We start from the raw sequence: 25,469 nt of genomic DNA on the forward strand, positions 1-25,469 counted from the left end.
GCATGCTCAGCGTTTAGGACATAGAACAGCGGTACTCACATTCAATTCTCGATGAGCTTTGCTATGGATTTACTCTTGTTGGCGACCAGCTGGGCTCACGTTCTTTTGGCACCATACACGAAAGTCGAAGAAAGTTTCAACCTGCACGCAACCCATGATGTTCTTATGTATGGAGTTGGAAGGAATAATTTGCACAAGGCATGAAACTTTTTCATCCTCACTCTTTGTATCTGATCTGTTGCGAAGTTTGACCATAACACCTTTTCAGGTGCCGTACCACGGACGTTCATAGGAAGCATTCTACTTGCGTGGCTCACTTCACCTGTCGCCTATGTAGCCAGTCAGTGGGGCTTGCTAAGCACAAAGCTCGACCTTCAGATAGCAGGTTTGATTCCATGTCAACACCTGGCTCGCAGCGTTTTGACCTTTCTCATAGTGCGTTTGGTCCTTGCTACGCTAAATGCAGCAGGTCTCATGTTGATACGGCGGGCTGTATGTAGACGATTTGGTCGTCCAACTGGCCTCATGTATGTCCTCCTGATATGTTCGCAATTCCATCTGCCGTTTTGGATGGGCAGAACATTACCAAACATGTTCGCATTGTTCCCTGGTAGGTGATTTTCCTGCGACACAAGCCTCGGCTCAACAAAGGACAACCACAAGTCAACCTTGCATTCTACGCGTTGTACGACAGAGCTCCACAGTCTCAATATCCTGCAAGAAGGAGCGCCGATGTTGCATTTGCTTTACTAACGTTCACTGCCGTTGTGTTCCGCTCGGAAGTCGTGCTATTACTAGCTCCTCTTGCCGTCCAAGCACTTCTTCTCCGGCATATCAGTTTTATGAGACTGATTAGAATTGGTTTTTTCTCTGGCGTGCTGTCCATCGGTGCGTATCTTTCTTTGTGCACTGAAAGGTCTGCAACTGTTGAGCGACCAGTTTTAACCGTTACCATCGACTCATACATGTGGAACCAGTGGCCGCTGTGGCCTGAGATGTATGGTATATATTTCAATGTATATCAAGGCAAGAGTTCTGATTGGGGCGTAAGTTGTTACTTTATTTTTCTTTTGCGTCTCTCACCCATTGTGCAGACCTCACCTGTGCACGCGTATTTCCTTTCACACCTTCCAAAGCTTCTTCTTGGATCCTTACCGTTGGCTATACTCGGAGCTATCTCGGATAACCGTGTCCGGGCCCTAATGTACCCCCCAGTACTCTTTATTGCCCTCATCAGTTGTTTGGGTCACAAAGAATGGCGCTTCATTATCTATGTCGTTCCCCTATTCAATATCGCCGCCGCTCGGGGTGCCTGGTGGATGTAAGTATCCATATTTTCTACTTCGTTTGATCAGAGGCACACTGAGCTTTTCAACAGGGTATCTCGAAGGAAAGGTGGTCTTTTCGGAAGGATGATGTTTCTCGCAGCTATGGGCATACTTGTTCTGAATTGTGCCATCACTATCGTATCGACACGCGCGTCGATGGCAAACTACCCTGGTGGTTCTGCACTCGTAACATTCAACGATCAATATGCAGACCAACATGCTGGTATGAGCCACGGCGAATGAGCTTCTGAGTCTCGCTGACAACACCATCGCAGTGCAAGTTCACATATCTAACCTTGCAGCCCAGACTGGGGCCTCGCTCTTCCTCCAGAGTCATTCACCACCTTATATCCCATCCATGACCGCACCAGCAACAAATGATTGGGTCTATAACAAGACGGAAAGTTTGTCCCCACGCGATCTTACAACATCAACACCGTTTACTCACCTCATTGCCGAGTCTTCGGTAGAGTTCACCGGGACTGGTCGATGGAAGTTAGTAGACAGCGTGCAGGGGTTCTCAAGATGGAAGTGGAACATTCCGCGAGCCGGCATCGCCAAGGTTCTGGAAGTTCCACTTCATCAGTGGTTAAGCGTGTTGGAGATGGAGACGAACGACCAGCTTTATATACTAGAGAGAGTGAAGTAATATCTTCTGTACCTTGCTATCTTGATTCAGCCTGACATCTACTTGAGTGATTCTGCCAATGCGTGGAAATGAATTACCTTGTTTGTTACCGGGTGCCGTGTATCAATGATCCTTTGTTTGAATCACGTATCACTGGTACTCCGGGTATGTACTAGGTGAGCGTTCTCGGGGCCCACGCGCCAAAAGTACTGGACTGGACTCTCAGGCTGCTTCTTATCGTGGTGCGTCCGCTATGATTGTCAATGTTAAGATGCTGAAGCGCTGTCAAACAGTGAACATGATGTTATGTCTTTTACCTGTACTTGTAGAATATGTATGTACTATGTAGAGGTTTAACTCATAATGCGTTGTGATGCACAGACTCCTAGTAGATGATCATCGCTCATAGTAAGCTTAGGTGTCGCGAGGAACCAAGCGCCATCACGATATTATATTAATATGTAAACTGCTCAACGTCATTGGCGGCTGGCCACGGGTTCCACTCTTCGGATTCGAATGCTTCCATATTCGCAAGTTGTTCAAATACCACTAATCGTGTGGTCATACCCAGGCTCAGCCTTTAGTTGATTTGTCTTCCCAGAAACCATGGACAGCGCACCTACAGATTCTACTCACCTCGATTGGGGCAACGTCGGCCTCGGCTTCTCCTTTATTATTTTCAATGCCCTCATTTCTACTTCGCTACAACTCGGAGTAGGATCGTCGCTACTCTCCGCGGCTATACGATGTGTAGTGCAGTTGGGGCTAGTGGCTATGGTGTTGCAGAAGGTGTTCGAGACTAATAATCCATGGGCAGTGGGCGGTATTGCATGTGAGCGTTTTTCGTATTCACCCGAGGTAGCCGGGCACTAGAATTATGATATCCAGGTTTGATGAATTTACTGGGAACTGTCGAGGCAGGTATGTCCGAAGCAATTATGGTCGTTGTCTCGGTCCCTAACGCAGAGAAGTTATAAACAAGTCTAAAAAGCGCTACAATCACATGGCGAGTTCTACGATGATTGTATCTATGTTCTATTCTGAACAGTTCCATAGTTCTCTTGCGTACTGTTTGGTATGCTGTGCTCGACGATACCTGTCTCTATCATCGGCATCCGCTTCGCCATGGTCATAGAGCCGTTCTGGAAGCCCGAACAATATAGTATGTCATGATCTCTGTGCGGAATCAGTGATATTGACTTGTAACTACAAGTTCCAATTGTTGGTATGTTATGTGGAGGCACGGTCTCGGGAATCGTTGTTGCCGTGTCCTATGTACTGCGGGAGATATAGTAAGTCGTGCCACTAATGTACTTAAAATGTAGATATTAACCAACGTTCTTGCAGCGACAATCGCGACAAAGTCGAAATGTATCTCGCATTTGGAGCATCACGTTTTGAAGCATGTAGACCTGTTGCACGAGAAGCTCTCCGTCTTGCACTGGCTCCAACGATCAGCCAAATGAGGTTCGTATCATTCAAAATACCAAGCTGCTTCTAATTCAGTGTTTGCCCTTGACAATAGCGTGATCGGAATCATTTCTATTCCAGGCATGATGACCGGTAAGAATTTACACCACGATGTCGACGAATGGTCATACTGATCAAGGGTTTCAGGTGCCATACTTGGTGGCTCTTCAGTTCAGCAGGCAGCGCGGCTCCAGATGGTTATCATGTTTATGATTTCCGCCTCCACAGCACTTGCAACGATTATCACCACGGTTACAACGCTTGCTATCGTCGTCGATAACGAGGACCGCCTCCGCCCAGACCGCGTCGATGTACGCGACCATCCGGTCTGGCGTGCGAGGAACTGGCTCTTCAGCCGAGCAGTGGACGGGGTGAAACATACAGTGCGGAGCTGTCGTGGGCTCGCACGCAAGGACCGACAGAATGGAGTCGCGGAGACGGACAGGCTGCTGGGCTGATGCTCATCATATTCGATCTATCAAACTATAATTTTTTTTCGCTCTGCGTGGTGTCCGCACCCTTCATCCAGATCCTATCTTCTATGGACAATGATTTTATACCTAATGGTGGAAATACATAAACATTGTTACTATGTAACGTCAAAAGATGTATAACCGGAGTTATTTAACTCGGTTATAATGTATAAAGCTGATATTCTGTTGATATGAAATCGTGCATGCACGTGTTGAGCGACTGTCTGAGCTTGGTAATGGATTCAACGTGCTTGTTAAATATCTGTCATGGGCGGGCGGGCTAGGGCATGCACAGGACAAAGACCGATAGGCTCGATTAAAGCTTGATCAGAGGTATCCGTCGAGAACGCCCTGATGGCATATCTACCGATAGATGAGAATGAAATCTTAGATCAAAGACTTATGATTTGAATACCACTGCAATGCAGCATTAGGTATTATAATTTCGGAATCCAAAGTTCGTATCAATCGATAGGGAAGAGCTGCGGCGCCCTGATTACTTCAATACTTGCAATTTGCAAAAGTCATTTGGAACTTCAACCCCATTGGGGTGGAGAGTCGAGACTCGGGACCTGTCAAGGTGATTATCCATCATTGCATTTCAGGAAGACCGTCCTCGAAAACGTCGCAGGAGATAACGACAGGGTGTAAAGATCTCGATACACCGGTGGTATGGACGTGGCACCATGGATCTCTAGACGCCGTTACATGGACCGCATCAGTCGCACTTCACCTTCTGGCAAGGCGAAATAGAATGCAGGTGAGGCCGGCACAGACGTCAAGGATGCTAGTGTCAAAGGCACCGAGATCACACGTCTGTGAGGTACCCTGAATGAAGCGATGAATGAGTAGGTAGCCTCGAACGCCACAAGGGAGGGGTTCTGGTGCGCTCGGATAGAGCGGGTAAAACTCTAGACCAAGGTTCAATTTCGCTGAACCGCAATGTGATGAGCCATGGAAATCACCTTTTGCGCGTGGACTGCGGTGCGTTAAACGCATTGATACTAAAAGAAACTTGCTGTTAGGGGCGAATGCCAACACGGGACATTATAATTTAAATGAACGTGAAAAGGCGCGCATAAACGATTTGCCGGCGGAAGGAGACTGCGCTTGAGCAGTCGGCAAAGATGCACTGATGAGACTCCATCTACAGCGCTCCGCCGTTGAAAAATCCGCCTGCCGAGATTGGCAGTACTCAAGTAAGCGAAGGGCATGGAGGTGGGCAGGCAGTGGGATTAGAAAACCTTTAGCCGGGACATGACGTTCAGCAACAATGATGGTCTTTTTGGGGATACTAGACGATGAAGTCGGAAATAGAGAAAAGCTTGAGAACGAAGCACACCATACATTTCCGCATAATTCTCTATCTTCTATATTTCCAGAATAATCAGGAGCAGGTGTCCTGATGGGCAAGCTTCTAACGCGTAATCCGTGAATCCATAGCAGTTTGGCGCCCTCGATGTTCATTGAAGATGTGTATTCGAGGCCCTCTAGAAGTTTCTCGGACAGGAGTTATTTGAGCTTCGTGCTGTAAGGTGCTATGTACGAACAGGCTGGAGCCTTGAGTAAAGCGCGCTCAGCTTGTGGGAATCGAATGGCTCCGAGTCGAGGCGGAACAGAAATGGATGTGTCTTCGGGCCGCTTGCTAATTTACGCGTCGGTTCTGACGTATTCCTCCTGTCTGATGTGGGGTATTAGCAGGAGCGAAAGACAGCCGAGATAGAAGTCATAGTCTAACACGTGTGCGGGTCGTAAAGCGCTACAGTGGGAGAGAACAATAAACGCTGCCAGTGGGCGTCCAGACGTCCAATATTAATCGTTTTATGTAAGATACAAACTCTGATTTCATACGTATGCGAGACTACGTATCACGCACATATCACGCATCGAGAAAGAATATAGCCGTAGACAATCTAAGCTAACTTACCACACACATTCACTGGGGAGGGTATCATGGACTCGCATCAAAGTGCATTGATATAAGGAATAGACGTTAGAAATAAAAACACTTGGTAAAACATATCCACAACGAGGTCCATAATCCATCAGCTAATAGAAAACTTGCAAAGGTATGAGAGGCGATGGCACAAGGCCACACATCTATGATAAAATCTAGAGGTTGATTAGTCAAGTCTACTTGCAGTGGTGGTCATACTACGTACAGCCAAAAGCACAACTGCAACGACGATGACGAGAATAATCATGAGACACGCTGCACGTCGTCCAGCTTTGCGTTGGTACTCGGAAGCAGTCGAAAGCTCCTCGGCTGCCCCCTGGGTATCTACAGCGATGGAATACACGTTTGATTCGATGTTGTCTGCGAAAAAGGGAAAAGAACAGAAGGTGCCAGTGAGCCAGTGATCATAACGAAAGCCATACACATACCAAGCATGCCGCCCTGTTGGTTGACGAGTGTCCCAAGGTCACGGAAGATCTCCGATAGTTCATGTATACCGGACTCAATCTCTTGAATTTCCGCTTCTCGTTCTTGAATCAGAGACTCTTGGTACGCAAGTTCGTGCGGAGAAAGCTGTGACTGAAGAAGTTGAGCCTGACGTAGTCGAGGAGACGCGCTTGGCTCTCGTTGGCGCAGCCTGTGGAAACATGAGGCTATTGCATCTTCGCGGGGAAAGTAACGCACGCATCATCATAGTGATCATCTTCTACTGCTATTTTCACCCCTTCTACCACTGTTCTCTGGCGCTCTGCGCTAACTTGTTGTGCTCTTTGAAAAGCTACCAAAGACAGTTGCAAGTCATGTGATATTTTCTGAACTGAGGTCTTGTGTTGAGGCTGGTACATCCGATTCAGTTGACAAAAACATTAGTGTAGAGTATCAATTTACGCTTGCCGTAGCGGTTGAGGCAATCTTCTTCAAGTCCTCAGAGCCTCGCTTAGCCATAGCCCTCGTGGTTTCGGTGAGGTCATGTCTGCGCCCATAGTGCATTTAGTAACTGAGGTAATACCTAGCGAGTGATACGTACAATGACTTCCTAAGCGTGGCAGAGTCCTTTGTAGTGCCAAGTTGGTCGACCAGCTTGAGAATACCCTGTACATTCGAATTTATCTTGAACACCTGGAGTGAAAGTGACGATTGCAAGGAGAGAAACGCAGACTCTTCACGCGGCTGGAGTGCTGTCGAACTGGACTGTCCCGTACGTGCAAGACCAGTTTCAATGTCCTGGAAGCTCATTATGACACACGAGAGAGCTGAAGGAGGACAATAGCGCAATATTTAGTGGTCAAGGTGTGGTCCTCACGTTGCCCACGAACGCAGTTACCCAAAGGGTCAAAAAGCGCTTACAAATTATCAAAAATCCCACGATGTTCCTGAGAAACTCTAAAATACTGATGGGCCAAAATTTTCCAGGTCATGTGACTGATAAACTATATTGAATTTTTGAAGCAGAGATGCGTATATTTTCTGCGATGTGTTCGTGGCAGAAAATTTTGAGTACGTTGGAAGGACGTGTGGTGTGGTGTTCCGCGTAAGGGACAATTCTTTTAGTCGCAAAATTCGAGTTTTTGAATTGCAGAGGTAATATTGACGGCACAATGGACTATCAAACCGTACTTCTTGCATCCCGCGCTGCGAAACCTGCGTGTCTCAGGTAAGAATCCTCACTTCACCTCACTCTAAGACACGAGTTTTTTTTGCAGGAGCTCAGGTGGGAAACGTGTCCCAGAGCCACGCGCCTCCTTGCCATACTCCCTGTCCTACGACAGGAAAGCTCAACGGCCGGTGAAATCACCACAGCGGCTATCATATTTGAGGGATGTGTAACATGGTCAGACCGCCGCCTCGCATAACCGTTACACCAAAAGGTGAAATACTGAAAGCTTAGCTTTCAGTATCAGCGACGGTATATGTACTGATTATGAGAACTCAGGTAAGCCAGCGTGCTTACAGGATGTTCAGAATATTGTGAAAATTCAAAATGTTACAAGTACAGTGCTAATGTAGGATAGGACTGCTGAGCTAAACGGCAGCCAATAGTCTAGAATACAAATAACTATGAAGTTTAGTGATCATGATTTGCAGCATGTACAACTCTCTGTTTGAGTTCAATTGAAGGAATGAGATTCACGAGCTTGGTCCCATTCTGGAGCCACCACTTTTCTGCCTCCTCATCCGCATCGTATCCAAATTGGATATCGCTCTTGGTCTTATCAGCCCACTGATTCGCATTGCCTGTCAGTACACGTGTGCTCTTCTCACCACGAGCAACGCGTAGCGCGTCCTCCATGGCAGCACGCATGTCGCGATCACGTTTCTCCTGCTCCGGCCCGTCGGGTTGGTGGAATATGTGCCGGTTTAGCTTTGAGGAGTTCTGTGTCGCGGTAGCACGGTCGTACCGGAGAGATTGGTAGGCATGTAGGAGAGGCAAGATCTGCGAGCGGTGCGAACAATGCGAAAATATGTTGCCTAAGATAGCAGCATCTTCGATCTAGAAAACTCTGGTGTCAGTACTCGTTTGACTATTTTCACTCCTCCTTACCGCCATGGCTGACCCTTGTGCGCGGTACGGCTAATGGGATATGACACTCAGTATGTGCTATTTTGATCGAGAATTTACACAAACCAGCATTGGGTGGCATGAATCTCCCAGTAAGGCCAACTTGCCATCCTTGTGAATCCACGAGGACAATGGGTCTCGGGCGATCAGTTTCCAATCGAGTGTTGACGGAACAAGCGCCATAAGCTTTTGAATACTGCGTCCCGCCCACGCCACCAGTTAGCATGAACAAGGTGGGGATTAAAACGGAGTCACTAACGTGGTACTCCATCCCTTGTAGGTCTCCTTCATTTTGTCCACGTTACCTTCAGCAGTCCATGATTCAATGCCCCCTTCATCTTCATCAGGATGCATCATGACGAGGTTAAATTCTTTCTTGGCACGCTGTCCGGCTCTCGCATTAGTTCCCGGGGATGTTAACCATGTTAACCGAACAGTCGGCTTACAATAGTATAGCCGACGATGTGACCTCCTGGGCCCATCCATATATTTGATTCCATTTTCTCCACCAATGGTCTCAGCTCTTCGTCCTCTAGGAGTTTCTCCACCGGGATGAGGGTTCTGTAAGCAGCATCTCCAGTAGGTTTGGGTTTATCAGGCCCACCGACAATATACTCCCGAGTAACACTTTTGACTCCGTCAGCGCCAATGATTAGGTCAGCAGATACGACCTCCCCGGAAGCAAGAGTCACACTAGGTTTCGATGGGTCCACGGATACAACGCGACTATTAACGCGAATGTTACAGTATGGCTCGGCGACTTCGTAGAGCATACGATGGAAATCAGCCCGCTGTTTCCTCGTCAGAAAGAATAGGTGTAATAAGGATATGACTGACGTGTAAGAGGTAGAAAGGGGAACCATATTCCTTATCGATCACATCCCCAAGCGGCGTCCACCCCACGACCTCATCGTTGTCCCCTGGAAATTGTCATTAAACAAGAGCGCCGAGACAACAATTTGATGTAACTCACATCGTTTAAAGCTTAAAGCCTGAATTTTGACGCCAAGTTCTTCAAGACGTGGGCCAAGACCCCAACGCGTCAAGAGACGCGAGACGTTGGGACTGGCTTGAACGCCAGCACCCACTTCACCGATGGCTGACGCTGCTTCGAGGATGGTGATATTGTGGCCTGCCTGTGCGAGGCAGTATGCAGCGGCGAGACCTCCCAGACCGCATCCTATGACTACGATGTTAAGGGGCAGTGAAGCTCGCCTTCCTTTGTATAGATGGTCCGGCTGATAGGTCGATCCAGCCTGAGACATCCAGAAGGTCAGTACATAGTTTCGTTTTGGCAGGGCCCACGTCACTACTAACTGTTTTAGATTGCTGTCCGTTCATCGTGTCACTCAAGTAAGACTTGGGGATGATAGAGTGGAGATGGTAGAGTGGAGATGATGGAGGGGGGTGGAAGTGAGTAATAATTGATGTGGGTGGACTGTTGATATAGGCTGCTAAGGAGAATGAGGATGTACCTTATTTCGTGACATCGATTCAATCATCAGGAATTTCAAACCCGTCTTCGTCGCTGGCCATCGTTTTTCTTCCCTCGGTCCTGTCTCCTGAATTAGAAGTAGGAGTGCTTTCTTACTTGAAGATGTCAGCACAGGTCCTTCGAATCAGAGGGTAAAACGATTCATCCATTCGCAGTTACTGGCCAAGATTTCCTTCCGGTCGGCTGCCGTGAAGATCCATCACTAAAAACGCCTTGACAGTCTTTGTCTGTGTCTAAATGATTTGTTATCCACACTCCAGTTGTATGTCATTACGCACATCATGTTATTAAGATTGTTGAGTAAATTCGCCAAAATATTTATCCAAACTCTCAGGCACATAAGCATTCATAGGGGCCCCGGGCCCGGAGGGGGTTCGACTCAGTTGACATGCTTGCAAAGACGATCATGATGATAGAGTGTGTGAGACAAGACGGTTGTAGTATAATCGCCGGACTGTTGGGTATTCAAGTAGTAAACCTGTAGTCGACCAAGGGTGATGCAAGGGGCATGAATAACCGCAGTAAAAGATTTAAAAGTAGGAGACTCCCCGTGGCTGAGGAGCAGTAAAAGTAAGAGATCGAAATCTGTTCAATGTACGACTTACCATGGACGGGCTTATGGCAGAACAAACCTGTAGCTCGTATATCCACTTCTGAACCGTGACAGGCGTGTATACCGTGGGCATGTATGACTCATAAGGCAGAGTATGAACTGTGCTAGTACTGTCAGTCTGTCCCGGGCGCCACGCCTCGACCTTAAATTCGGCAACCTATGCACGGAGATAAGATCGAAAGTTGGTATGAGTGGTCGCACGCCCATCTTGGTTTAGACTCTTGGTAAATGCTATGCTTAACAATTAGACACCATCGGACGTACGAGTAGCCTGGAGCTAGATAATGTTAAATTTGGATGCTCGAAATCTTTGAAATAGATGACTGTGCAGTGTGAACCGCTTGCAGATGAGACTGTACATCTCTTTCCCTGTGTGTTTTTGCTGATTCAGAGGCTCGTCAGTGCTAGTCTGCCACACGTTACAAACCTCAAACCTTAACTGCAATTCCATTCGTCAGACGAGTTCATTCTTCTAGAGGTGATAAGGTGTGCAGTAGAGATACCCTCAGGTGAGAAGAAACAACTGTCTTCCTTCTGTAACGTTCTGCCTAGAGGAGACTACTTTCATACGACGCAGGCAACCCGCACCGATAGGTTACCCTGCTGGGCCTCTCCATGAAAGTGAGGATGCCTGATCGCAGTCCCTTGCAAATGCCGTACAAGAAGTCATTTTGGATGTCGTGTCTGCAGACTCAATGCCAGTGATTGACTCGGATTCCTTTTCCAATGTTCCCGTGAATCAATCAACCATTCTTTTACCACTATGATATATCTGTACCAAAAGACGCAGATGTGTCGTTTGATCGAGTCATAACACGGGTGCTTGAGCCAAAAATTCGTGGAGATAAGCTTAATGGCCGGAGAGTCGAACAAATTTAAGTTGGTGTAGACGGATTAAGTCTGTAGAATATTAAAAGTGGATTCCTGTCTAATTGTCAAAGTGGAGAAATCTGCTTGAAGAGATTGTTTGGTCGTATTTGCTCTGAGGCTTGTAACTAGCAAACTCTATTTACTGTATCAACACGTTAGGCAGGCTAGAATACCTCAAGACCGTCAAGACCGTCAAGATCAACGACAATGGCCTCAAGACCCACCGTTACCGTCCAATCCGTCTCCGGAGGTTTGTACTCATTTCTCGGCTTGCTTTCCGTCCACACTAAGTCTATCTCATGTAGAGGCCTCAACCTCCCTTCCCCTTCCTGCCGTTCTCACAGCTCCCATCAGGCTTGATGTAGTCGCCCAGGTTCACAGTGCGTAACAAGTGTTTGGCACTTTATCGGAAATGTGACATCATCTCAGAGAGCATGGCCAAGAACAGGCGTCAGGCTTATGCTGTCAGCGAGAAGGCCGGCCACCAGACTTCCGCTGAGTCCTGGGGCACTGGTCGCGCTGTTGCACGTATTCCTCGTGTCGGTGGTGGTGGTACCCACCGTTCTGGCCAGGTGCGTGGATAGTCATCCAATCTCTGATCTTGCATCGTTGACAATATATCCTTAGGCTGCCTTTGGAAACATGTGCCGTGGCGGTCGCATGTTCGCCCCCACCAAGACTTGGCGCAAATGGCACGTCAAGGTCAACCAAAACCAGCGCCGCTTTGCTACCGTCTCTGCACTCGCAGCTTCCGCGCTCCCCTCCCTTGTTCTCGCCCGCGGTCACCGTATCGAGCAAATTGCCGAGGTTCCTCTTGTCGTTGATAACGCAGCTGAGTCCTTCAAGAAAACCAAGGAGGCTATAACTCTCCTCAAGGCCCTGAATGCATACACGGATGTCACCAAGGTCTCTAACTCGCGCAAACTCCGTGCAGGAAAGGGCAAGATGCGCAACCGCCGCTACCGTCAACGTCGTGGCCCTCTTGTCGTTTTCAAGGACGACAACGGCATCGTCCAGGCTTTCCGTAACTTGCCTGGTGTCGAACTCGTCAACGTCCAAAGGTTGAACCTTCTCCAACTCGCTCCTGGTGGACACATTGGCCGCTTCGTCATCTGGACAGAGGGCGCCTTCAGCCTCCTTGATGAGGTATTCGGCACCTTCGACAAAGCCTCCTCGTACAAGAAGGACTACCTGTATGTCTCGTATGCAGTGCCTTATTGCTCGACTGATTTGCCGCGTATAGCCTTCCTACCGCTAAGATCTCTAACCCCGACGTTACTCGTCTCATCAACAGCACTGAGATTCAATCTGTTGTTCGCCCTGCGGGCCCAAGGGTCCAGAAACGCCCATGGACGCAGAAGAAGAACCCTCTCGTCAACAAGGGCGTTCTCTTCCGCATGAACCCTTACGCCAAGACCCTCCGCAGACAAGAGTTGCGTACGTATCTTATCTACCTTTCATTTAATCAAATTGATCACTCATGTATTACGTTGATGTGTTATAGTCAAGCAGGAGCGTGTCAAGGCACAAAAAGACAAGAAAGGAAAGAAGGCCAAGGGCTCCTCTGCTGGAGAGGCCTTCCTCAACACGTTGTTCGCTCCTTGAATGTGTTGAAGTTATGGTTACCTACATCTACGTCGATTGTCCTCGCATGCCCTTATGCATTCATGCCATGCAAAAATTGTCATTCATGGAGACTGTACTTTGCCAGTACTTCTGATCAATTTCAGATCTCGTTCCACTCCATTCTCGCTTAGTCAAAGTGCGTCCAAAGGAGTTATGTTTCAGCCACATCACTCCTGTCAAAAGTGGCCGCGTTTTTAGACCGTTTGGCCTGACAACGCCTGACAGTTTGTTCCCCCTTGGGCAGCTGAATTTAATTCGCTTACCCTGCAGGAGTGTGGAGCTTACGTCTTTGATGAATTTCAAACACGATTGGTACAATACCCGTTTCAATCAAGCTTCAGTTGAAAAAAAAATTGGTGAGTAATGTGCGCCATATTATCTTGAGTTTACCTCCCAGGGACCTAGGTAAATTTCCGCAAATGGGCTGCTACAACGCCCGCTACATGTGTCAACATTTCAATCGTGTCCCATCGTGTCCAAGTCGAGCTCTTTGGACGCTTTTTTCTTGGAGCAACATTGCAAGTTCAACCACTTATGCTATGGCAAGTACTACCACTGTACTCCACACGATCATACACACCGATAATCTGCAGTGACAATCTGTGACAAGCGTGGAAGTTCCTTTTGGCTTGTTCAGAGCTTTTCAGATCAGAGCGGAACCACAAAATTCATCGGACGGGTGCTTCATTTTTGGATTTATTTCCACATGGTCGAAGTCCAGAACATGATGCATGATGGGTTGAGAGGTTCGCCGCTGCAATGGTGACTTTTGTTGCGATGCGCGTGATTTTCTACTTTGAGCTTCTAGCAGTGACTCCAGCACGAGAGATGCCATGACTATGATAGGCACTGCCTCAGGACATATTGTGCTCATATATAATCCTTCAAAACTCATAAGGAGAATCCTACAACCCTCCCTCACTTATTCAGCTATGCCAACCCCAGTGTTGGCCGACTCCATTATTGGTGAGACTGCATTGATGCACTCTACAGACCACGGTACAATATCTCCTTGATTGTTCATCTGCATACACGATATTTTAGGACTGATTCGAGCATTGTGAGCACCAAGCGTCTAACTACTATGATCGCTCCTCATCGTCTTTCAGTGTACCGTAAGGAAGTTTCTTATGACAAAGGTGATCTCTAATCCATGTCGTGCACTTTCATGTCTCCGAATCTACCGTAAGAGATCATTGATGAGATGTTTTTGGTGTGCGAAGTTGCTCAGATCACTCATAGGTGTGAACCTCAGTGTCACCAGCTCTCGTCCTCGTGCAAGGCTTGCGCCACACCAAGCCTCGAGGCATTGTTTGTTGTGAATGTGGCGTTGATAATTCTGGATGTGGCGCTGTGTCAAGGTACGCAGCTTGAAATTTGTTGATGCATCTATTAAGGACATTCCAAGCTGTCATCGCTCTCTGTGTTTGGTGCCTTTTCGCGAGGAACAGGGTGTCGCTATTACACACATACGAAGGGTTGACTATGGGTTTATATGTGGCTCTCTCTTCGATCCCTTTCAAGGGAATAGTGCACCCAAGTTTTACCAAGAGCCTGACGATTTTTGCCCTCGTGTACACGTCCGGCTTTATAGACCACAGCGCGCTAGGTGTGTGATGAGCGACCAATTTCAAAGACGCTCAAATTTGCTTCCAAAAGGTTTTTTCAGAGCACGCCATTGATCGTACAGCTACTCGCATAAAACACTCACTATATGCAATCTCAGGTGATTGATCGGGTATCCATGCGCAACGGGAAGCATTCAAGTTCGATACCGACTTTCATACTTGTCATGCTATCACTCAGGATCGCTACTGCGCACAATCATCATTCTTTCATTGACCAACCTTTTGTGGCTGATATGAAAATTGTAAATCTGTTTCTTGTTCTGCTCAGCAACTTATGATTCTCTAGGTTTACTGCATGGGTTTATAAGGCGGGTAGGTTGTTTTCATAGCTCACTTATGAATGAAATCATGAAACCAATCATTCGCTCAGCGTCGTCGTCGGTGCAACCATTGTCTTTGTCTGCCATGCGTTACTCCTCAACATTCGATCTACATCTGCGGCGCTTCACAGCGTGGCTCCTCAATCACGCAGAACTCAATCGTGTCCAGAAGACCACGGGAAACAGTGAAGACGAGATTTCGAGCTAGGCGGTTCTAGCGACACAGAACTCCCCATGACTCCGAATCCTTCTCACACCCTGGCTTCTTCGAATGGCTGCAACTTCAATGGTCTGGACACTCCCACAAGTGAGACTCATCGAGATTGATCGCTATGTCTTGGCCACTGATGTGACAGACTCAGGGTTAGCGATCAACATGCTGTTTCAGCCATACTCTTTTTAGTATACACTGCATCGATGATTTTAATAAAAATAGGGTTTACTGGATTTATTTGAATCCGGTGATTTGAGCATTACACACGTATAGAAGTTGTTGCGGGAGAGAGTAAGAACAAGCGTCCATGGTGACATGCGAATCTGAGGGTGTGCTGTTGATGTTGTGTTCTAGGTGCATCACGACAAGGTATCTGGACATATTTGGACACATGAACTTTTTGAAAATGCCGTGTACGTTGATGAAAATGATTGCACGCTATATATAATCTTTATCCTTTTCGAGCACTTCAACGTGTATTAGGTGACCACAAGGGTCACCAGCTTCGCCTCTGCATGGACATCTGCTATATAGAGTTGGTCCCCATTAACTCCTCAATGCGATTCCCCGGTACTTTCTGCAGACATTCCAGGACCCATCTGTAACTCGCCATGTCCACAGACTGGCGAATGCAGAAGTCTGCGAGCGCTGCCTCCGCGCATTTAGCCGTGGCATCATTCACCCTAGTTGTGTACGATCATATTATCACGTTTTCTCAAGAGGTATCGTTACCTCCATCATCAATAGTGACCTCACGCTGATCTACGACCAACCACTCTCAACTCACTGTTCTAGGTGACCTTCTTCTGGTCTGGGCCATGGACAACTTCAAGAATACTATACCTTAGTGTAATGCCGTCGATGAGTTGTATTTTGCTGCCGGTGCTTAATCGTGGATTTAATAGATCCGATACTTGGCTTTAACACAAATGTCGTGCGTGTTTGATGCCATCTCATAACACTGCATTGTTGATGACCATTGATTAGTCTCATATTCTATGGTCCGTCGGTGAGAATATACGTGACATGGCTCTGACGATTCAGACGAATAGGATGCATCGTGACTCCCAATCCTACCGTGAGCACTTCTTCAGTCGTATCGTCGTTCGGCGCCTTACGTACAGCTTTCCACAGGAGTGAGTCATGCGTGACAAGGACCTAACAAACCAGTTCACCCAGGAAATAGTGTACAATGGCTTTTTATTACAAATTTCGTCCTTGCATTCCTAATCATGGAACTCTGCCAATGTTCGTCTTGGTCCATTTGTTGATCACACCGAATTAACCAATGTGCGCAGGTGTAGTAACATTGCGGATATGGCATCTATTTCACCGAAGTCGCTTCATTAGAGGGCTGGCGGTTACTGTTCTGATCGCTTCTGCGACAGGAGTTGTAATCGCTGGCGTCGCTGCGTTTAAGCATATTCAGGCGGCCGTGTACGGACTATACAACCCGTTGAACTTAGAGGAGAACCCTGCAACATTATTTGTGATATACCTGCCAGCCTTGGTTGTCCATACGACCATGATATCATTGACGATATATCGTTTCGGCATTACCCCAACAGCCTTGCCGAGACGCGGGATTGTCCACCGATTCTTAAAAGAGTAGGTCACCCTTGTCGGTCGGTCACGGGCTCTAGTTCGAAAGCTAACGTTTGCTCAAGAGGAATGTTTATGTATGTATTCGCAGCCGGTGAATATATCTCGATTCTTCTCGTTTTGCACACGCTGAGACAAATTACAGGAACGCTACTGTACGAAATTGTCGCTCTTTCTCTGACTCGACCAAGGGACATGTCTGTAAGTTACATGACCATAGTTGGGTGGCTGGTTCAAATCTGAAATCGTTGCCAGGTTTACTATTCAGCTCTAGGGGGAGAGTAAGGCCACTTCATCCTCCGTTGTTTACCGAAGCTCACGAGCAACCCCTACTTCCCAGGATAGCAGTAGCAGCCACAGTCATCTCCGTCTGTCGCGCGATGCTAAGCATCCGGTCATTGGCTGCAACTTGCCACGTCGATCCAGCATGGTTACTCAATCATGCTGAACTCAGTCGCGTCCACTGGAGGAGAGGGACCAGTGAAGGAGAAATTGTCGTTGAAGTCAACGAGATGGATGTGGTTCTTCCCTGCAGATCGCTACCGTCAACTTCTGTGGAAATGGAGTATCCAGGAAAGGTTTAAAGACAATTCTAGATGTCTTAACAACCACGACTTTGCTCCATATGTAACTCAACTAATGGGCACATCAATTTTGCCTTGCGAAGTCTCATCTACTGAGTAGGTGGGCAGTAGTGCTGTATGGGATAGTGTATAATACAGTTCTATACGAAACAAAGTTGTAGTTGTCCATGCAGGTGCTGTCAAGTATGAATGAAAATGCGTCTCGAAATTCCCATTCTTTGCAGCTACAATATCTCCAGCGTCCTGATCAGTCATGACGTCAACAGAAACTATGTATTTGGCTTGTGTTGTCCGAAGCAATTCTCTTATACTCCTCGACGCACTGCTGTGCTAGCAAAAGTCTGTCGGAGGCGAACGAGCACCTTCAACTCATGAGTAACTGACCCGTTGTCTCCAGCCGACTGGATGGTCTGTTAGAGACAGGCTCAGGCCAATCATCTATGCTACTAGTATGTCTCGTCCGTGAAGTGCCACAGCACGTCGCAGCGTAGAGATCAAATCGATGCCTACATTTCATCTTCAGATAAATATGGCAATATACATGACAGAGCTATGCGTGAAATGTCGGCTAGCAGACAACTATTGAGTTGGATGATTGTCCTACCCAGTCAAGAATAAGCTATAATCTCCTGCAAGAGACGTCCGAACGCGTCGTCTTTTCTCTTCGTTGCAGGAAGGTTGAATCGAAGATGCCAAACAAGGAGTATCTTCCTCTCATTGATTAACGCCGATTGGAGTATCTCTCAGACACCTCTCGTCATCGAACGGAAGTCGGCGTTGTTGCATCTTCTAACTCCTGTATGACGCTGACAGACTCCTTGTGGTTCTCCAATTTTCCTGCTAGAAGAAAACAATTTTAGGAGCGAGGAATTCCTGAATAGTCCATCCTCGGGAGTTCTAAACACTGTTTACGAGCGTGCCAGACTGGGAAGGAAGTCGGGACGTCCGATAGGCAGACAATGATGAGTGCTGATTAGCGGTACCAGACGGACGTGGAGTTGACCGATTGTCGGAGCTCAACATTGTTGCCCTGGTCGATGCTGTATGTGTCGCTCCATGCCCGGCAATGCACTGCACCACGAGCGACTTTGCATAACTTCTGCAATTTTACAACTCTGCAAAATTAGTCGTCTTCAGTCAGGCACGTGTGTTATTTTGGGTCCATGTCGTGTTTGTGTGTCAGGACTATCATCCAACCTAGAGAGCATGATTTTGAAGGCCTCGGTTGCTTCATCATAGCGTCGTGCTCCGTGAGGTGCTGCATGCTTTAATTCATATCCATGAACAAAGGGTTGAGCTCAATGACCTACGAATATCATTTAATTGTAAAAACAATAATGAGTATCGTCCGCACCTTCTCGGCATTGGAAATGGCCTCCGGGAACAGATTTTGCTCAAAGTTTACCTCACTGTGGTATGCAAAGCTATATGAGGAATCCAGCCTAGATACTGTGAAAGTAGTATTCGCGATGGAACAGAGCCGAACCGTCCCATCATAGTCACCACTCACGAGCAGTTTTCCGTTGGGAGAAATGGTGATCTCGGAGTTAACTCCGGCGGTGTGCTCCACAATCGTACAGCCTGGTCGTCCGAGGAACGAAGGAGCCATCAAAAAAGATGACGAGCAAGAAGTGTAACCAGTACAAGTTTGGCCAATCTGACAGGTTCCAGAGGTTAGCTACTACCAGTATCAGTAGTATCCCAAGTCACATCGTACAGTAACATGATGCGCCCTAGTAATAATAATGCCGTGGGAACTCCTGCGAATGACGACGACTCAAACCCTCCTGGACTACTACTACTTACCACCGATTACATGTCTCAAATTTTACTGACTGGGTCATGGAAGAGATTGATACCTTTTAATGGCAAGGCGAGAATCCAAATCAGTGGGTACCCTTTTTCTAACAGACAGTCACTACCATCAATGATTCAGGGAATCTTTTTCGAGTGCTTTGTTTCAGTTGATGAACGTAACATCCACATAGTGGCAACCGGGCGCTTCTCAGCATAGCCTGAATAAACCATAATATCAAATGTGAGAGATGCAGGCCATGTGCGTTCATGATGGGCTTCGCCTCCTGTTCATTTCGCGTCACAGCCTGAGCAAATATATGGTATATAACATAGTCCACCTTCCTCGATGTGACTAACCAGAGAGTGCTCTGTGTTCTCGGTACTAACAGGTCCATCCGTGATTTGCCATGTCCCCACAAACAGTGTCGGCGTACTCTGCCTCTACGGGATTGGCTCTGACATCTTTCACTCTTATAGTGTACGACCATGCTATCACGTTGGATCAAGAGGTATATTTGCTTCCACAATCGATGACGATACAACACTGATACACCGCCATCATTTTTTTAGATAACTTTCTTCTGGTCTGGCTCATGGTCAGCGTCAAGAGCACTATATCTCAGCGTAATGTCATCAATGATTTTTTACCTTCAATTAGTAAAATATTCAACAGATACGATACTTGGCTCTGATACAAGCTTGGTATGTTTTGACTGCATCCAATCAAAAGCGCATTAGCTAACAACGTTGCTTAGCCTTACTCTGTATGGTTCGTTATAGTAAATTATCCTTGTCACGGTTCTGGTGAATAATGGACATATAGGAATAGCAGGACCGGTCGAGACTTTCAGTCCTGCGGTGGGTACTTCTCAAGTTGCGTGTATCATTGTTTGGCGTCTTACTTATAGTCTTCCAGGAGTGAGCTATTATACATCATGAATGCCTTACAGACCAGCTCATTTTGAAACAGAAAAAACCTGTTATTCATTGCGGGCTACGTTATTTCATTCCTGGTCTTGATACTCTGTCAATGTTTGTCTTTGGCGCATCCGTCGATCCAAATGAATTGACTTGTGTGCACAGGTGTCGTGACATTGCGAGTGTGGCATCTATTCTTCCGGAGTTGCCTCATTAGATGGCTGGCGGTCACTGTTTTCGTCATTTGCGCGGCAGGAACTGTAATAGTTGGCAGCGTCGAGTTTGATACCATCAAGAGTGCCCTGAATGTAATGTTGACCGCTGAGATCCCGACGCAGAGCCCTCCATTTGTGTTTGCCATGTACCTGCCATCCCTGGTCGTCCATACGGCCATGCTCTTACTGACGATGTATCGCTTTCGCGTCAGCCCAAAAGTGTTGCAGCAACGTGGCATTATACACCGATTCGTAAAAGAGTAGGCCCGGTTAACGATTGCAGTTTATACTACGAAAGCTGACATTTTCTTAGAGGGATATTGATGTATACGTTTGCGGCCGGTGAATACACCTTCATTCTTCTCCAGCATAATCTGAAACTAAATCACAGGATCACTGCTATATGAAATTATCGGTCTTTCTATGACTGAACCGAAGGAAATAACTGTAAGTTTTATGACCTTAGTTGATTACATTACCATTTACAATTGTTGCCAGGTATACTATCCAGCTTTGAGAGAAGGGTAAGTTTTACTGAACGTCATTGTATTCATGAAAGCTCATAGACACATCTATTTCCCAGAATAGCAGTAGCAACTACAGCCGTCTCCGTCTGTCGTGCAATGCTTAGCGTCAGGTCATTGGCTGCAACTTATCATGTCGATCCGGCATGGTTGCTCAACTATGCAGAACTGAGTCGTGTTCAATGGAGGACAGGAGCCAATGAAGGTGAAATTTTTGTCGAAGCAAGTGACATGGACGCGGTTCTCCCTTTCAAATTGCTGGGAATGTCTGTCGGGAGAACATGAGGCGAAGGAGTTGTGTAAAAATGATTTAATGTGTATGTTTTGAACATGATCCCCTGAAATAATACATTTTTATTGAAATAGAACTAATTTGTCCCAGCAAGGATGGAAGCTCGTGCTATGTTACTAAGCTCAAATTACTACTTACGCTAGCACCTGTGTCCACGTATTTGTTTGTGTTTACTAGCTCATACAAAGTGCGATGAATAAAATTGATTTTACACCACTCACCCGGTAGTCTGGAATAATCTTAATGATTCAACTGCGCTTGTCGCGTCGGCGTGCATAGCACTAACAAAAATATTATACTGACTAGGTCATGGAAGAGCTCCGATACCTTTTAATGGCAAAGCGAAAGTCCAACTCCGTGGGTACCCATTTTCTGACAGAAAGTCGCTACCATCAATGATTCAGGGAATCTTTTTCATGTGCTTTGTTTTAGTTGATAATCATCTACATAGTGACGACCGGACGCTTCCCAGCACAGCCTGAATACTTCAAATAGACGATGATATCAAATGGAGACACAGGCCGTTCCAGTCCATGATGGGCTTCGCCTCCTGTTCATCATGCTACAGCGTGAGTAAATTTATGGCATATAACATAGTCCACCGTGTTCCTCGATGCGACTAACCAGAAAGTGCTTTGAGTTCCGGGTACCTGCAGTTCCATTCGTGATTTGCCATGTCCACACAAGCACAGACGGCGTACTTTGCCTCCACGAGATTGGTTCTGACATCTTTTGCCCTCATAGCGTACGACCATGTTATCACGTTGGATCAAGAGGTATATTCGCTTCCACAATCGATGACGATATAGCCTAACACTGATCCACCGCCGTCGTTTTTTTAGACAACTTTCTTCTGGTCTGGTTCATGGTCAGCGTCAAGAACACTATATTTCAGTGTAATGTCATCGATGATTTCTTACCTTCAATCAGTAATCTTAGATTCGACAGATCCGATACTTGGCTCTGATACAAGCTTGGTGCGTTTTGACTACATGCAATCAAAAACCCATCAGCTAACAACATTGCTTAGCCTTTCTCTGTACGGTTCGTTATAGTACACACTACTTGTCATGGTTCTGGTAAATGATAGACACATAGGAATGGCAGGACCGGTCAACACTCTCAGTTCTGCGGTGGGTACTTCTCAAGTTACGCGTATCATTGTTTGGGATCTTACTTATAGCTTTCCAGGGGTGAGCTATTATCATACATCATGAACGCCTTACAGATCAGCTCATTTTGAGTCAGAACAAACCTGTTCTTCATTACGGGCTACGTCCTTTCATTCATGGTCTTGATACTCTGTCAATGTTTGTCTTTGGCGCATCCGTCGATCCAAATGAATTGACTAGTGTGCACAGGTGTCGTGACATTACGAGTGTGGCATCTATTCTTCCGGAGTTGCCTCATTAGATGGCTGGCGGTCACTGTTTTCGTCATTTGCGCGGCAGGAACTATAATAATGGGTGGCGTTGAGTTTAATGCCATCAAGAGTGCCCTGTATGCACCGCCAGTTGATGAGATCCTGACGCAGCAGCCTCCATTTGTGTTTGCCATGTACCTGCCATCCCTGGTTGTCCATACGGTCATGCTCTTACTGACGATGTACCGCTTTCGCGTCAGCCCAAAAGTGTTGCAGCAACATGGCATCATACACCGATTCGTGAAAGAGTAGGTCCAGTCATCGGCTACAGTTCCTACTACGAAAGCTAACCTTTTGTTAGAGGGATAATTATATATACATTTGCGGCAGGTGAATACGTTTCGATTCTTCTCCAACAGAATCTAAAACTCAATTACAGGATCACTACTGTACGAAGTTATCGGTCTTTCTATGACTGAACCGAAGGAAATATCTGTAAGTTTTATGACCTTAGTTCACATTACCACTCAAAATTGTTGTCAGGTATATTATCCAGCTTTTATGGGAGGGTAAGTTTTACTAAATGACATGGTATTCATGAAAGCTCATAGATACATCTATTTCTAAGAATAGCAGTAGCAACTATAGCTGTTTCCGTCTGTCGTGCAATGCTAAGCGTCAGGTCATTGGCTGCAACTTATCATGTCGATCCGGCATGGTTGCTCAACTATGCAGAACTCAGTCGTGTTCAATGGAGGACAGGAGCCAATGAAGGGGAAATCTTCGTTGAATCAAGCGACATGGACGCACATCCCCCTTTCAATTCGCTGGATGCACCTGCTGGGAGAACAGGAGGCGAAGGAGTTGTGTAAAAACTAATTTCATTTGTATGTTTCGAACATGATCCCCTGGACTCATCGTTTCAGCAAGTACCCGGACGTTCTATCTCGATATCACGCTTGTGCTCAAAATAAGATAGTTTGGTTGATGATCATCCCTCTCGTACTTGCAAGGTCTTTGAGTGATAGTGCACAAAATACAAAGTGAGTGGCAATATAAGTTATCATCAAACGAGAGAATAAAAGAAAGAGGTTGAACGATCCTACTGAGAACTAATGGCTGTTTCATAATCAACCACCTCGCTCAAACTTAGCCCAAACTACGAAGAATCACTTCTAATATAAGTAATTACGGTCACCGGTCAAGTTCTGCTTCTCCCAGGTGTCGAAAACGTACTGTTCCGTTCTGATGATCAAAGTTAACGTTTGGATACCAGATTCGTGACAATGAGGCCCGACAGTCGTACCATTGCTGATTTGAACCCTACATAGTAAGTGGTGAAGTAGTGATGATATCTTGTCTCGGAATTCAATTTAAGAAGTAGCAGCTCATCACGCGCACTGCCATGTTATTCGCCTCAGAAGCCTTCTGATGTAAAATACTAATAAAGAACTTCTTCTAGTAAACTTCTTCCCCGTGGACCAACAGCCTGGAATATGGAGTCTGGATAGAATATGTACGACATTCATCTGATTCTTTCACTCGATCGACCGCGCTGTCGTGTTCTTCATGATCACTCTATTTGACTCAGGCTATTGAAAGTTGATCTTGATCGATAACTCGGACGCAAGCTGTAATTGCCCGTGATAAACTAAATGAAAATACTGAAACCAACGGAAGACTTCTATGACGGTAGTGCTTCTAGTTCTAGAACCGGGCCTTGGATTCTGCATCAGGAAAACCATCCCGCACTACAGATAACCTAGTAGCAGGAGCATGTGAAGAGGATCTATCACGCCGGTGAGTTATTTGGTGAAGTACAAACAACTCATACTCACACAATTCGGCCCATTATCGTAGGTTTTGCGCTGGCTACTATGTAAGCAGAGGAATGGACAGACTGAGCCCTCACTGACAGCGTCAGTGGCAGATATTAAAGCAGCGACGACGGTGGGGACAAAAGAGAGACGCATTTTCGGTGAAGATGTGATGCTAGTATGGGTTCAGATAAATATGAAGGACGCCTTACCTTTACGTGCTGAATACTGTTATTCATTTAAGAGAATTCAGTCCACCTGAAATCCCTGATATGCCCGTAATTCTAGCCAATGGCCAGCAAGGTCTATTGGCAATTTGACGTGAAACAAGATATCACCTACCGGAGCAAGGTCAAGACCATGCATATTGCCACCTGATAAGATCTAACTTGTGAAGCAGTGTTGACCGGCGAAAATCCGGTGTGGAGCAAGATATCTCCTTGCGAAGCTAACTCGCAATAAAGGCTGATAAGCTCTAAGTTCAGCTCGTTGTTTGGAGTAGGGACCACATGGTAAGTGCAACAAACCTATATGATGGTGATATAACAGTCTGTCAGGGAGTACTGGTAGCTATTGTGTCACTGTCGTGATGCGCCAGTGCAAGTGCGGCGCTTCATGGGCGCAATTTCTTCTTCAGCTGGTATTTAAATTTGAGGCAGAGTGCACAAGTGACGCCAATTCAATGTGTGACAAGAGCCGTCGCATATGTGAAGGCCGAGTAGTCTGCAGAGGCCGGAAGATTGGCTATATTAATCTGTTCTAGTTCTCAAAGATGTCAGTCAAGCGGCGCACCTGAGCGGTCATAGTAGGGATGACTCGGAGGTCCCCGACACCCACTGGCTGCGGTTACTAAGGGCGCTGCCACCGCCGCCAATGCGGATGATATCCAGTTGCAACCCAAGTCTCAGAATGGAGCTAATGGAGTTCATCAGTACGTATGCCCAGTATGGACGACTACAGTGTACGACGATCTAATTCTGTTAGAACGAAAGGAGACGCTATTAGACGAGAATGAAAGCATAACTAAGTTAGACTAAACTTTAGAGTGCCAAGTTCTGACGCGCAGGGTACGTGGCACTGACACGGCATGGTGGTAGGTGTGACGGGACGCTGCTGACTGGACTGTGTAGTACCTTGGGCTCGTGACCAGTATACTACCACGGATGCCTCAAGTG

General features: G+C 46.7%; 8 protein-coding genes across 8 annotated transcripts; 6 read left to right on the plus strand and 2 right to left on the minus strand.

The window, feature by feature from the left end:
- On the plus strand, nt 1–2,036 carry F5891DRAFT_1058200 (glycosyltransferase family 22 protein). The gene is made up of 8 exons (XM_041362788.1): nt 1–198; nt 247–385; nt 437–610; nt 664–888; nt 940–1,046; nt 1,095–1,321; nt 1,379–1,551; nt 1,604–2,036. Exons 1-8 carry the CDS (start codon nt 52–54, stop codon nt 1,975–1,977), a joined length of 1,566 nt encoding a protein of 521 aa, XP_041220986.1. The 5' UTR covers nt 1–51; the 3' UTR covers nt 1,978–2,036.
- A 333-nt stretch (nt 2,037–2,369) lies between these two features.
- Nucleotides 2,370–4,244, plus strand: F5891DRAFT_1058202 (uncharacterized protein). The gene is made up of 8 exons (XM_041362789.1): nt 2,370–2,788; nt 2,845–2,877; nt 2,928–2,962; nt 3,013–3,118; nt 3,170–3,248; nt 3,304–3,423; nt 3,482–3,519; nt 3,574–4,244. Exons 1-8 carry the CDS (start codon nt 2,563–2,565, stop codon nt 3,882–3,884), a joined length of 948 nt encoding a protein of 315 aa, XP_041220987.1. The 5' UTR covers nt 2,370–2,562; the 3' UTR covers nt 3,885–4,244.
- Nucleotides 4,245–5,675: 1,431 nt separating this feature from the next.
- F5891DRAFT_1058207 (t-SNARE) lies at nt 5,676–7,183 on the minus strand. The gene is made up of 6 exons (XM_041362790.1): nt 6,884–7,183; nt 6,745–6,829; nt 6,541–6,692; nt 6,285–6,493; nt 6,062–6,216; nt 5,676–6,011 (listed from the first exon to the last, which is right to left on the minus strand). The coding sequence occupies exons 1-6, from the start codon at nt 7,090–7,092 to the stop codon at nt 6,000–6,002; spliced, it is 822 nt and encodes a 273-aa protein (XP_041220988.1). The 5' UTR covers nt 7,093–7,183; the 3' UTR covers nt 5,676–5,999.
- Nucleotides 7,184–7,921: 738 nt separating this feature from the next.
- On the minus strand, nt 7,922–9,757 carry F5891DRAFT_1194129 (uncharacterized protein; the record flags this gene model as incomplete). Its single annotated transcript, XM_041367889.1, has 8 exons — nt 7,922–8,347; nt 8,399–8,428; nt 8,483–8,612; nt 8,676–8,800; nt 8,863–9,207; nt 9,254–9,336; nt 9,390–9,672; nt 9,734–9,757. 8 exons carry the CDS (start codon nt 9,755–9,757, stop codon nt 7,922–7,924), a joined length of 1,446 nt encoding a protein of 481 aa, XP_041220989.1.
- Nucleotides 9,758–11,521: 1,764 nt separating this feature from the next.
- On the plus strand, nt 11,522–13,219 carry F5891DRAFT_665159 (ribosomal protein L4 domain-containing protein). The gene is made up of 6 exons (XM_041372699.1): nt 11,522–11,644; nt 11,700–11,774; nt 11,824–11,966; nt 12,022–12,587; nt 12,638–12,831; nt 12,899–13,219. The coding sequence occupies exons 1-6, from the start codon at nt 11,602–11,604 to the stop codon at nt 12,997–12,999; spliced, it is 1,122 nt and encodes a 373-aa protein (XP_041220990.1). The 5' UTR covers nt 11,522–11,601; the 3' UTR covers nt 13,000–13,219.
- A 2,385-nt stretch (nt 13,220–15,604) lies between these two features.
- On the plus strand, nt 15,605–17,584 carry F5891DRAFT_1058266 (uncharacterized protein). Its single transcript, XM_041362791.1, has 8 exons — nt 15,605–15,873; nt 16,170–16,183; nt 16,235–16,260; nt 16,317–16,318; nt 16,369–16,430; nt 16,481–16,790; nt 16,850–16,939; nt 17,125–17,584. The coding sequence occupies exons 1-8, from the start codon at nt 15,794–15,796 to the stop codon at nt 17,366–17,368; spliced, it is 828 nt and encodes a 275-aa protein (XP_041220991.1). The 5' UTR covers nt 15,605–15,793; the 3' UTR covers nt 17,369–17,584.
- Nucleotides 17,585–19,517: 1,933 nt separating this feature from the next.
- On the plus strand, nt 19,518–21,207 carry F5891DRAFT_665469 (uncharacterized protein). Its single transcript, XM_041372700.1, has 11 exons — nt 19,518–19,674; nt 19,736–19,789; nt 19,839–19,867; nt 19,921–19,934; nt 19,989–20,027; nt 20,136–20,197; nt 20,249–20,558; nt 20,612–20,640; nt 20,690–20,745; nt 20,797–20,822; nt 20,882–21,207. Exons 2-11 carry the CDS (start codon nt 19,759–19,761, stop codon nt 21,105–21,107), a joined length of 822 nt encoding a protein of 273 aa, XP_041220992.1. The 5' UTR covers nt 19,518–19,674; nt 19,736–19,758; the 3' UTR covers nt 21,108–21,207.
- Nucleotides 21,208–21,366: 159 nt separating this feature from the next.
- F5891DRAFT_1151477 (uncharacterized protein) lies at nt 21,367–23,487 on the plus strand. The gene is made up of 10 exons (XM_041365148.1): nt 21,367–21,890; nt 21,957–22,010; nt 22,063–22,091; nt 22,145–22,158; nt 22,213–22,248; nt 22,362–22,424; nt 22,476–22,785; nt 22,839–22,867; nt 22,917–22,990; nt 23,089–23,487. The coding sequence occupies exons 1-10, from the start codon at nt 21,789–21,791 to the stop codon at nt 23,347–23,349; spliced, it is 972 nt and encodes a 323-aa protein (XP_041220993.1). The 5' UTR covers nt 21,367–21,788; the 3' UTR covers nt 23,350–23,487.
- Nucleotides 23,488–25,469: the final 1,982 nt, after the last annotated feature.

Source organism: Suillus fuscotomentosus, assembly GCF_016647785.1.
Source record: "Suillus fuscotomentosus strain FC203 chromosome Unknown F5891scaffold_66, whole genome shotgun sequence".
Lineage (NCBI taxonomy): Eukaryota > Fungi > Basidiomycota > Agaricomycetes > Boletales > Suillaceae > Suillus > Suillus fuscotomentosus.

What these genes read in the sequence shown, in the direction of transcription:
- F5891DRAFT_1151477 (XM_041365148.1), top strand. Translation starts at nt 21,789, where the DNA reads ATGTCCACACAAGCACAGACGGCGTACTTTGCCTCCACGAGATTGGTT. An exon ending in TATATATACATTTGCGGCAG is followed by an intron (nt 22,868 to 22,916) that starts GTGAATACGTTT and finishes ACTCAATTACAG; the next exon opens with GATCACTACTGTACGAAGTT. An exon ending in CTGTAAGTTTTATGACCTTA is followed by an intron (nt 22,991 to 23,088) that starts GTTCACATTACC and finishes GAAAGCTCATAG; the next exon opens with ATACATCTATTTCTAAGAAT.
- F5891DRAFT_1058207 (XM_041362790.1), bottom strand. Translation starts at nt 7,092, where the DNA reads ATGAGCTTCCAGGACATTGAAACTGGTCTTGCACGTACGGGACAGTCC. An exon ending in GCCACGCTTAGGAAGTCATT is followed by an intron (nt 6,830 to 6,883) that starts GTACGTATCACT and finishes CTATGGGCGCAG; the next exon opens with ACATGACCTCACCGAAACCA. An exon ending in GATGATCACTATGATGATGC is followed by an intron (nt 6,494 to 6,540) that starts GTGCGTTACTTT and finishes ATGTTTCCACAG; the next exon opens with GCTGCGCCAACGAGAGCCAA.
- F5891DRAFT_1058200 (XM_041362788.1), top strand. Translation starts at nt 52, where the DNA reads ATGAGCTTTGCTATGGATTTACTCTTGTTGGCGACCAGCTGGGCTCAC. An exon ending in GCTCGGGGTGCCTGGTGGAT is followed by an intron (nt 1,322 to 1,378) that starts GTAAGTATCCAT and finishes GCTTTTCAACAG; the next exon opens with GGTATCTCGAAGGAAAGGTG. An exon ending in ATATGCAGACCAACATGCTG is followed by an intron (nt 1,552 to 1,603) that starts GTATGAGCCACG and finishes ACACCATCGCAG; the next exon opens with TGCAAGTTCACATATCTAAC.
- F5891DRAFT_665159 (XM_041372699.1), top strand. Translation starts at nt 11,602, where the DNA reads ATGGCCTCAAGACCCACCGTTACCGTCCAATCCGTCTCCGGAG. An exon ending in CGTCCAATCCGTCTCCGGAG is followed by an intron (nt 11,645 to 11,699) that starts GTTTGTACTCAT and finishes TATCTCATGTAG; the next exon opens with AGGCCTCAACCTCCCTTCCC. An exon ending in TGTAGTCGCCCAGGTTCACA is followed by an intron (nt 11,775 to 11,823) that starts GTGCGTAACAAG and finishes ACATCATCTCAG; the next exon opens with AGAGCATGGCCAAGAACAGG.
- F5891DRAFT_1058202 (XM_041362789.1), top strand. Translation starts at nt 2,563, where the DNA reads ATGGACAGCGCACCTACAGATTCTACTCACCTCGATTGGGGCAACGTC. An exon ending in AAAAGCGCTACAATCACATG is followed by an intron (nt 2,963 to 3,012) that starts GCGAGTTCTACG and finishes ACAGTTCCATAG; the next exon opens with TTCTCTTGCGTACTGTTTGG. An exon ending in TATGTACTGCGGGAGATATA is followed by an intron (nt 3,249 to 3,303) that starts GTAAGTCGTGCC and finishes ACGTTCTTGCAG; the next exon opens with CGACAATCGCGACAAAGTCG.
- F5891DRAFT_1058266 (XM_041362791.1), top strand. Translation starts at nt 15,794, where the DNA reads ATGTCCACAGACTGGCGAATGCAGAAGTCTGCGAGCGCTGCCTCCGCG. An exon ending in GTCCACCGATTCTTAAAAGA is followed by an intron (nt 16,791 to 16,849) that starts GTAGGTCACCCT and finishes CGTTTGCTCAAG; the next exon opens with AGGAATGTTTATGTATGTAT. An exon ending in CAAATTACAGGAACGCTACT is followed by an intron (nt 16,940 to 17,124) that starts GTACGAAATTGT and finishes CCTACTTCCCAG; the next exon opens with GATAGCAGTAGCAGCCACAG.
- F5891DRAFT_665469 (XM_041372700.1), top strand. Translation starts at nt 19,759, where the DNA reads ATGGTCAGCGTCAAGAGCACTATATCTCAGC. An exon ending in GACTTTCAGTCCTGCGGTGG is followed by an intron (nt 20,028 to 20,135) that starts GTACTTCTCAAG and finishes ATTTTGAAACAG; the next exon opens with AAAAAACCTGTTATTCATTG. An exon ending in GATGTATACGTTTGCGGCCG is followed by an intron (nt 20,641 to 20,689) that starts GTGAATACACCT and finishes ACTAAATCACAG; the next exon opens with GATCACTGCTATATGAAATT.